We start from the raw sequence: 8,920 nt of genomic DNA on the forward strand, positions 1-8,920 counted from the left end.
TAGGGGGCACCCTGTCCCCCAGCTGTGCAAGACAGCGATGCAAAGGCTGCAGGTTTTGAACTTTGTCATCTTGCCCCTTGTAGGAGCTGTCCCTGCTGCCCCTAACGGAGCCTGCTATCACCACCAATTTTAGCCTCTTTGCCCCCTTTGGCAGTGGCTGCCCAGTCAATGGGCAGAGCCAGCTGAGGGGGGCCTTTGGAAGTGGGGCGCTGCCCACTGGCCCTGACTACTATTCCCAGCTGCTTACCAAGGTCAGAAAAATGGCAATATTTTTTGGGAATAGTGAAGTTCTTGGGAAGGTGAGGGTGGGAATAGAAAACTTGAGGGAATTGCTGACGTAGAGTGGGGCCAGGAGATTATATCAGTCTCCCTATGCCATCTTGCACACAACACCCCACCCCCCACCCCTCAGAATAACCTGAGTAACCCGCCGACACCACCCTCGTCGCTGCCCCCCACCCCACCCCCATCGGTGCAGCAGAAGATGGTGAATGGCGTCACCCCATCTGAAGAGCTGGGGGAGCACCCCAAGGATGCTGCCTCTGCCCGGGATAGTGAAAGGGCACTGAGGGGTAAGTCAAGAGCAGATGCCACCCCTGGTGGAGTTTGGTAGCTGGAGTCCAAACCAGTTAGTATGCTGTACAGTTTAGAAGTTAGTGGGTTGCCTGCTGTCCTGTGTGTTTACATAACAGGGCACCTGAGGTAGGAAGGGCCCCTTCAGGACTGATTTCTTGGGGGCCAGAATGGACATTTGGAGTCTAGAGCAAATGCAATAGGAGAGGTGGGTGGCAGGGAGCATCTTTTATGAAGCTTTGTATAGAAGGAACAGTCCAGCTTTAGTGAGTGCGGAGCTAGACTCTGATCTGGATTTGAATTCTGGTTCCTGCATTCATTCAACTGTGTTACTGTATCCAAGTAACTTGATTGACTTGTGTGAGCCTCAGTTTCCTCACTGTAAAATGGCTATTGTAGTACTCACCTAATGGAGTTATTAAATGACTAAACAAACTCCAAAGAGTATATCTAAAGCCAGCTGCCACCAGGCCTGGTAGCTTATGCCTGTAATCCCAACATTTTGGGAGGCCAAGATGGAAGGATTGCTTGAGGCCAGGAGTTCGAGACCAGCTTGGGCAACATAACAAGACCCCATCTCTACGGGAAAAAAAACAAAAACAAAAACAAAAACAAAAAAAAACAACAGTGCCTGGCGTGCAGGACAGACTCAATAAATATACCTTGTTTGCCCCAAACTGGTAGGTGGGAGGACAGCTAATCATGATAGCTGAGATCTCATGCTAACTAGGCCTAAAATATTGGGAGAAGGTACCATCAGCCCTGGCCACCCTCACCTGACTTTTCTTCTCCCTACCCACCCCTCAGATACTTCAGAGGTGAAGAGTCTAGACCTGCTGGCTGCCTTGCCTACACCCCCTCACAATCAGACTGAGGATGTCAGGTAGGGGCGGGGCCGGAAATGGGGATGAGGAACAAGGGTGGGGTACAGGTTGCCTCATATTTCCTTTGGCCAATGGAGATTTCAAGTAAGACATCTATTCATCTCTAAATTTGGGAGGGGAGTCTGCAGGGCTGTAGCAACAAATGTCTACTTTTGGTCCCCAGGATGGAGAGTGATGAGGATAGCGATTCTCCTGACAGCATTGTGCCAGCTTCATCCCCTGAGAGCATCTTGGGGGAGGAGACCCCTCGTTTCCCTCATCTGGGCTCAGGCCGGTGGGAGCAAGAGGACCGGGCCCTCTCCCCTGTCATCCCCCTCATTCCTCGGGCCAGCATCCCAGGTATGTGCTACTCTGGATGTGGGCCAGGCCCAGTTCACCTGGGTTGTCCGAAGCTGGGGGAGAGGCGGCCAAGTGTTACACAAATTCCTCTTTCTCATTCAGTCTTCCCAGATACCAAACCTTATGGGGCCCTTGACCTGGAGGTCCCTGGAAAGCTGCCTGTCACAACTTGGGAAAAGGGCAAAGGAAGTGAGGTGTCAGTCATGCTCACAGTCTCTGCTGCTGCAGCCAAGGTGTGTCCTAGGGGTACCTCGAGGCTGAGGGGAACCTGATCAGAGGGCAGTCCCTGGAATTTGTCTGGATAAGGAAAAATGTAGTCGTTCAAACACATGTACTAAGTACCTATTGTATGTGAAAGCCTGGGCTAGAGGCTGTGAGATTCGGGTAAATGAATCATGGTTCCTGCCCTCACGGGGCTCGTAGTCCCATGGTAAAGACAGACAAGTCAACAACTAAGGAGCACCTGTGTGTGTAATGACACAGGTACTACATGACAGCATTGCCCCAGTCATGTTTGGTGGGACTCTGTCAGCTGTTTTGAAAATATTAACGGGCTTTTGTGGTCAAAGAAAGTTGGAAAACACAGTTAAAATGACAATATGGGTTTCTTTACTACAAGAGTCCTCAGGTCCTTTTAATTTGCTAACGTGTATCATGAGCCTCCAAGTCATGGATAGAGCATGCATCATTTCCTAAATGTAGTTGATGTAGTTCCCTTTTCGTGGAGCTCCCGTCAGTGCCCACAGCGTAGCTTGGGAAAGGCTGCTGTGAGGGAAGTGTATGAAAAGAGCTGGGTGACATAGGATAGAACTACCCTGGGGAGTGGGTTCTAGGTGTCCTTGTCCCCACCCAGCTGGTAGTAGAGCTCACCTCAGACACTTGGCTGATATGTTTCTTCCATCCCTTCCCTGGCCCTGGCAGAACCTGAATGGCGTGATGGTGGCAGTGGCGGAGCTGCTGAGCATGAAGATCCCCAACTCCTATGAGGTGCTGTTCCCAGAGAGCCCCGCCCGGGCAGGCACTGAGCCAAAGAAGGGGGAAGCTGAGGGTCCTGGTGAGTGTGGCAGGGAAGCCCTTTGGGACTTGAGGGGAGTGATTCTGGTGGGAGGCTCTGATCCACTCCTTTCTGCAGGTGGGAAGGAAAAGGGTCTGGGAGGCAAGAGCCCAGACACTGGCCCTGATTGGCTGAAGCAGTTTGATGCAGTGTTGCCTGGCTATACCCTGAAGAGCCAACTAGACATCTTGAGCCTCCTGAAACAGGTAGGTCTGGGGGAGAAAAAGGGGTGGGTGTTAGAAAAAAGGGGCTGCCGGCCAGGCGCGTTGGCTCACATCTGTAATCCCAGTGCTTTGGGAGGCAAGGCGAGTGAATCACTTTAGGCCAGGAGTTTGAGACCAGCCTGGCCAACATGGCGAAACCCCGTCTCTACTAAAAACAAAAACAAAACAGTAGCCAGGCGTGATGGTGCGTGCCTGTAATCCCAGCTACTCGAAAGGCTGAGGCGTGAGAATCCCTTGAACCCAGGAGGCAGAGGTTGCAGTGAGCCAAGATTGTGCCACTGGATCCAGCCTGGGCAACAGAGCAAGACTGTGTCTCAAAAAAAAAGAAAAGAAAAGAAAAAAGAGGCTGTCTAGGGCAAAGAATGTGGAGGCCTTTTGGGAGGGTGGGATATGGGTGAGGGGAAGGAGGGAGCTAGTTAGATGAGGAGCTGGCACTAATGATACAGGGCACCCTCCTACAGGAGAGCCCCGCCCCAGAGCCACCCACTCAGCACAGCTATACCTACAATGTCTCCAATCTGGATGTGCGACAGCTCTCGGCCCCACCTCCTGAAGAACCCTCCCCGCCCCCTTCCCCCTTGGCACCTTCTCCTGCCAGTCCCCCTACTGAGCCCTTGGTTGAACTTCCCACCGAACCCTTGGCTGAGCCACCCGTCCCCTCACCTCTGCCACTGGCCTCATCCCCTGAATCAGCCCGACCCAAGCCCCGTGCCCGGCCCCCTGAAGAAGGTGAAGATTCCCGTCCTCCTCGCCTCAAGAAATGGAAAGGAGTGCGCTGGAAGCGGCTTCGGCTGCTGCTGACCATCCAGAAGGGCAGTGGGCGGCAGGAGGATGAGCGGGAAGTGGCAGAGTTTATGGAGCAGCTTGGCACAGCCTTGCGACCTGACAAGGTACCGCGAGACATGCGTCGCTGCTGTTTCTGTCATGAGGAGGGTGACGGGGCCACTGATGGGCCTGCCCGTCTGCTGAACCTGGACCTGGACCTGTGGGTGCACCTCAACTGTGCCCTTTGGTCCACGGAGGTGTATGAGACCCAGGGCGGGGCACTGATGAATGTGGAGGTTGCCCTGCACCGAGGACTGCTAACCAAGTGCTCCCTGTGCCAGCGAACTGGTGCCACCAGCAGCTGCAATCGCATGCGTTGCCCCAATGTCTACCATTTTGCTTGTGCCATCCGTGCCAAGTGCATGTTCTTCAAGGACAAGACCATGCTGTGTCCAATGCATAAGATCAAGGGGCCCTGTGAGCAAGAGCTGAGCTCTTTTGCTGTCTTCCGGCGGGTCTACATTGAGCGGGACGAGGTGAAGCAAATCGCTAGCATCATTCAGCGGGGAGAACGGCTGCACATGTTCCGTGTGGGGGGCCTTGTGTTCCACGCCATCGGACAGCTGCTGCCTCACCAGATGGCTGACTTTCATAGTGCCACTGCCCTCTATCCCGTGGGCTACGAGGCCACGCGCATCTATTGGAGCCTCCGCACCAACAATCGTCGCTGTTGCTATCGCTGTTCTATTGGTGAGAACAACGGGCGGCCGGAGTTTGTAATCAAAGTCATCGAGCAGGGCCTGGAGGACCTGGTCTTCACTGACGCCTCTCCCCAGGGTGAGCAGTGGGCCCTTGAAATGGATAATATGGAATGGGAAAAGTTTCTCCCAGGGTCACTGTTACAATGTCTATAAGAGGACCTGTAGCTTCTATGTGAGTGATCCTCCTTCCCCCACCTCAGGCAGGCAGGGGGTCTCTTGAAAATTTCCAGTGAAAGTGTTTGAGCCTCTCTTGTCACCCTAAATTCCCTTGTAGTTGAAAATATTTTGCTGGTCTAATCTCACATATTCTAGTTCTGTTGCTATCCCCAGTGGAACAAAAGGAAACAGTTCTGAGACTATCATCTGCCTCACCCAACCTAATCCTAACCAAGTTCCTTGAGGTTGTTTTTCCCTGGACGAAATCAGAATTATTTTGATTTTAGTTTTAGTGTTAATGATAAAATAACAGTAAGAGCAGGTACCTTTTTTTGAGTGTGTACTGTGAGCCACAAACTAAGCTAAGTGATTTGTGTAGTTTATTTTTTTCATACAACCCTATGAGGTAAGTATTATACTACGATTATGCCCAGTTTGTTCATAAAGAAACTGAGTCTCAGATGCTAAATGACAGGGATACATTCTGAGAAATGCATTGTTAGGTGATTTTGTCATTGTGTGAACTTCATAGAGCGTACTACACAAACCTAGATGGCGTAGCATACTACACACCTAGGCTCTGCGGTATACCCCATTGCTCCTAGGCTACAAATCTGTACAGCATGTAACTGTACTGAATACTGTAGGCAGTTGTAACATACGGTAAGTATGTGCATCTAGACATAGAAAAGATACAGTAAAAATACAGTACAGTATTATAATCTTACCAGACCACTGTTGTATATATGATTCCTCATTGAATGAAATTTTGTTAAGCTGCACGTGACTGTATTTGGCTCAAGGTCTCATGACCAGTACTAGAACCTGAACCCAAGTCTTTCCAACTCCAAAGCATGCCTGCTCTTTCACTAGGGACCTTCCATGGCCTATGCTGGGTCTCCTGGGCCCTGGGTTTGTATCTCAAGGCTCTGTGATGACCCCTTGGGGTTGGAAACCTCCTGCTTCTTAAGAGAGAGTGAGACTAGGAAGCCAAGAGAGGATCTGGAAGACCAACACAACTTCATGATAGGGAGGCTTGAAGGCCTCAGAAAACTGTGGTTCTGGATTGGGGTTAGGGACTGGAGGTCAGTGAGCAGAAGTTGCCTCTGAGGACTGCTCTCTTCCCTGCTTCTTAGCCGTGTGGAATCGCATCATTGAGCCTGTGGCTGCCATGAGAAAAGAGGCTGACATGCTGCGACTCTTCCCTGAGTATCTGAAGGGCGAGGAGCTCTTTGGGCTGACGGTGCATGCCGTGCTTCGCATAGCTGAATCAGTAAGGAAGGGGCTGGGAGCTGGGGGGCTTGGCGGGCACTGAGAACTTTGGCCTAACCCCAAAAAAACTCAGGCTAAGGTGAGTATGAACTGTGCCCACAGCTGCCCGGGGTGGAGAGCTGTCAAAACTATTTATTCCGCTATGGGCGCCACCCCCTTATGGAGCTGCCACTCATGATCAACCCCACTGGCTGTGCCCGATCAGAGCCTAAAATCCTCACACACTACAAACGGTGAGCTTGTGATGCTGGAGCCAAGGGATGTGGGTGTGGGTGTTGATAGGGATCCTCTGGTCCCATTATGAGGATTTAGGATACAGATCAGAGTTCCCGTGGAGAAACTGGGGAATCACTCTTAGACTTCCTAATTAGAGGGCATGCAGGTATTAGTAGGGTATCCTTTTCCTCCTCTCCCAACCTGCTCAGATGCACTTGGGATATAGGACAGAATTATCTTGGGCACCCTGGGGAGGTAATGGGTAAACTGGTGAAATTTTATGAAATATATAAGGGACTTGGTCACCTCTTTCTTCTCCTGTTTTACTTCTGGGGGAGGGCTTGTGATTCTCCCAAACCTCAGATACCCCATGGGTGCTAGGGTCACCTTCCCTTCCCCATGAGTGTTGGTGTCAAAAATAAATAGAGATATAATAGAAAAATAATAAAACCTTACATTTGTATAGCACTTTATACTTTTTTTTTCAAAGCGTTTTCACATCCATTATCTCATTTGATCCTCACAACAACCTTATGAGGTAGGTAGGGCAGGTGGTATGACCCCCATTTTACAGCTGAGAAAACTGAGACCCAGAAAGATTAAATGACTAGGCAAAGGTCACACAGCTGGGACCAGACCCTTACTTCTTCACTGCGGGTCCTTGTTCTTTCTGTGTACCAGGGACCTTAGTCCCTGGGTAGAGGGAGGCAGAATCTGTGGTAGCAGGGCTTTCTCGAAGGTCTTTGGTGGCTCCTAGGCTGTTGTAGAATGTCAGAGACTCTCTATCCCTAGCCAGCCTTGTCCTTGATGCCCTGCAATGGTGGTTTTCAAACTGTGAGTGCATGTGTTCCAAAAAGTCCTGGATCACTTAAACTGATGGGTTGAACTTTTCCTTCCCATGCATATCTCTTCCTTCCCCAAATTGGATTAAACCAGAAGAGCTCCATTGTCATCTAGTTTATGTATTGGAGTTCCAGTCAACATTTTGTTAAAGAAAAAAGCAAAGATTTCTGCTAAATAAAAAAAGAACCAGAAACGTTTGAAAACCACTGCTCTGGGATGGCAAGAATTTGGCTGGTGCCCTAAGGTGGTAAAAGGCATCCTGCCAGGCAGCTGTCATTCCCCTGCACTGAGCCATCTGCACAGAGCCCAATGTTATGTCAGAGAAGGGGACAGTCCGAAGAAAGGATACCACCTTTAGGCTGTGAGTTCACAGCCAGTTTTAATTCAAATCTAGCCCAGCGTGGTAGGCACAGTCCCCATTTTCAGGGCTTCCAGTATGTGCAGGAGGTAGGATTCAGACATTCAAGCAAACCATCAGCTTAAATTCTAGGCCTGGGCTGCTTGCGGAAAACTTCCCAGAGGAGCATGGCCTTGAGAATGGTTTGGCAGGAGAGTGGTAGGAAGTGGGAGATGGGAGAACAGGCTCAGTGTAGGGGAATTGGTGCCCCCCATCTCCTTCCACACCCCACCCCTCACCCTGGGCTCTCTGTGCCACCCAGGGTGTCAGAAGGGTCCCTGTAGCTAGTTGCTTCCTCACCAGAGCTGAGACCCAGTTGCCTCTACTCCTTTCCCAAGGCTGCACTTCCAGTGCTTGCCAGCAGCACACGCCCCTAACTGGTGTGTTGCACATCCCAGGAGGTGGCAGAGGAGGTGGGTGGTGTGTACTTGGTCTGAGGGAGAGCTGTCTTGTCATGGATTATATCACCTCCCAGGCCCCATACCCTGAACAGCACCAGCATGTCTAAGGCATATCAGAGCACCTTCACAGGCGAGACCAACACCCCCTACAGCAAGCAGTTTGTGCACTCCAAGTCATCTCAGTACCGGCGGCTGCGCACCGAATGGAAGAACAACGTGTACCTGGCTCGCTCCCGTATCCAGGGCCTGGGGCTCTATGCAGCCAAGGACCTAGAAAAGCACACAATGGTTATCGAGTACATTGGCACCATCATTCGGAACGAGGTGGCCAACCGGCGGGAGAAAATCTACGAAGAGCAGGTATGAGCTGGCAGAGGGGCCATTGTGGTGCATAGTCCGCACTCAACCAAGGAGCAAGGGCAGTATTGGTCACAGGAGAACAGGAGGAAAGCTGTGGTGGGGAGAAGGGAAAGGCAGGAGAAATGAAGAACATGCAACAAAAGCCCCACTGCCTGAGTCTCCTACCTGATCCCACAGCCACCACTGCCACTCTCTGATACTCTTGTCCCTTCTTCTGCAACCTCTGCCTTTCTAGAATCGAGGCATCTACATGTTCCGAATAAACAATGAACATGTGATTGATGCTACGTTGACCGGCGGCCCTGCCAGGTGAGAGATGACGAGGAAGGAGGGATTTAGTGGTCCCTGAGAGTGGCACTCTGGGGGATAGACGAACAAGGAATCAAAATTGTCCCAAGTTAGTTGCCTGACATCCCTGACTCTGTCCCACTGCCCAGGTACATTAACCATTCCTGTGCCCCTAACTGTGTGGCTGAAGTCGTGACATTTGACAAAGAGGACAAAATCATCATCATCTCCAGCCGGCGAATCCCCAAAGGAGAGGAGGTGAGAGGAAGTATCCTGAGTGACAGACAAAGCAGCTCCTCCTCCTTTCACCCCTTCTCTGCCATTCCCTAAATGTGGATTCCTAGGCTGGGCACCTCAGATCATATCTTCTCTGGCCTCCCCTCTTCC

The 8,920-nt window shown here is 51.1% G+C and overlaps 1 protein-coding gene across 12 annotated transcripts in view; it reads left to right on the forward strand.

The window, feature by feature from the left end:
- The window catches only part of KMT2D (lysine methyltransferase 2D), a 44,882-nt gene that overhangs the window by 33,024 nt on the left and 2,938 nt on the right, over nt 1-8,920 (forward strand). For 5 of the 12 annotated variants that reach the window (XM_063593534.1, XM_055095691.2, XM_055095689.2 and 2 more), the window contains exons 35-48: nt 84-251; nt 413-572; nt 1,381-1,456; nt 1,621-1,796; nt 1,899-2,029; nt 2,718-2,850; nt 2,929-3,056; nt 3,536-4,676; nt 5,893-6,029; nt 6,131-6,261; nt 6,735-6,782; nt 7,960-8,245; nt 8,481-8,554; nt 8,683-8,791. In XM_063593534.1, the coding sequence (XP_063449604.1) occupies nt 84-251; nt 413-572; nt 1,381-1,456; nt 1,621-1,796; nt 1,899-2,029; nt 2,718-2,850; nt 2,929-3,056; nt 3,536-4,676; nt 5,893-6,029; nt 6,131-6,261; nt 6,735-6,782; nt 7,960-8,245; nt 8,481-8,554; nt 8,683-8,791 (2,898 nt within the window). The remainder of the gene's footprint in view (nt 1-83; nt 252-412; nt 573-1,380; nt 1,457-1,620; nt 1,797-1,898; nt 2,030-2,717; nt 2,851-2,928; nt 3,057-3,535; nt 4,677-5,892; nt 6,030-6,130; nt 6,262-6,734; nt 6,783-7,959; nt 8,246-8,480; nt 8,555-8,682; nt 8,792-8,920) is intronic. The other 7 variants (XM_034935938.3, XM_034935936.3, XM_055095692.2 and 4 more) reach the window with 5 other exon arrangements.

This window comes from Pan paniscus, chromosome 10, assembly GCF_029289425.2.
Source record: "Pan paniscus chromosome 10, NHGRI_mPanPan1-v2.0_pri, whole genome shotgun sequence".
Taxonomy (NCBI): Eukaryota; Metazoa; Chordata; class Mammalia; order Primates; family Hominidae; genus Pan; species Pan paniscus.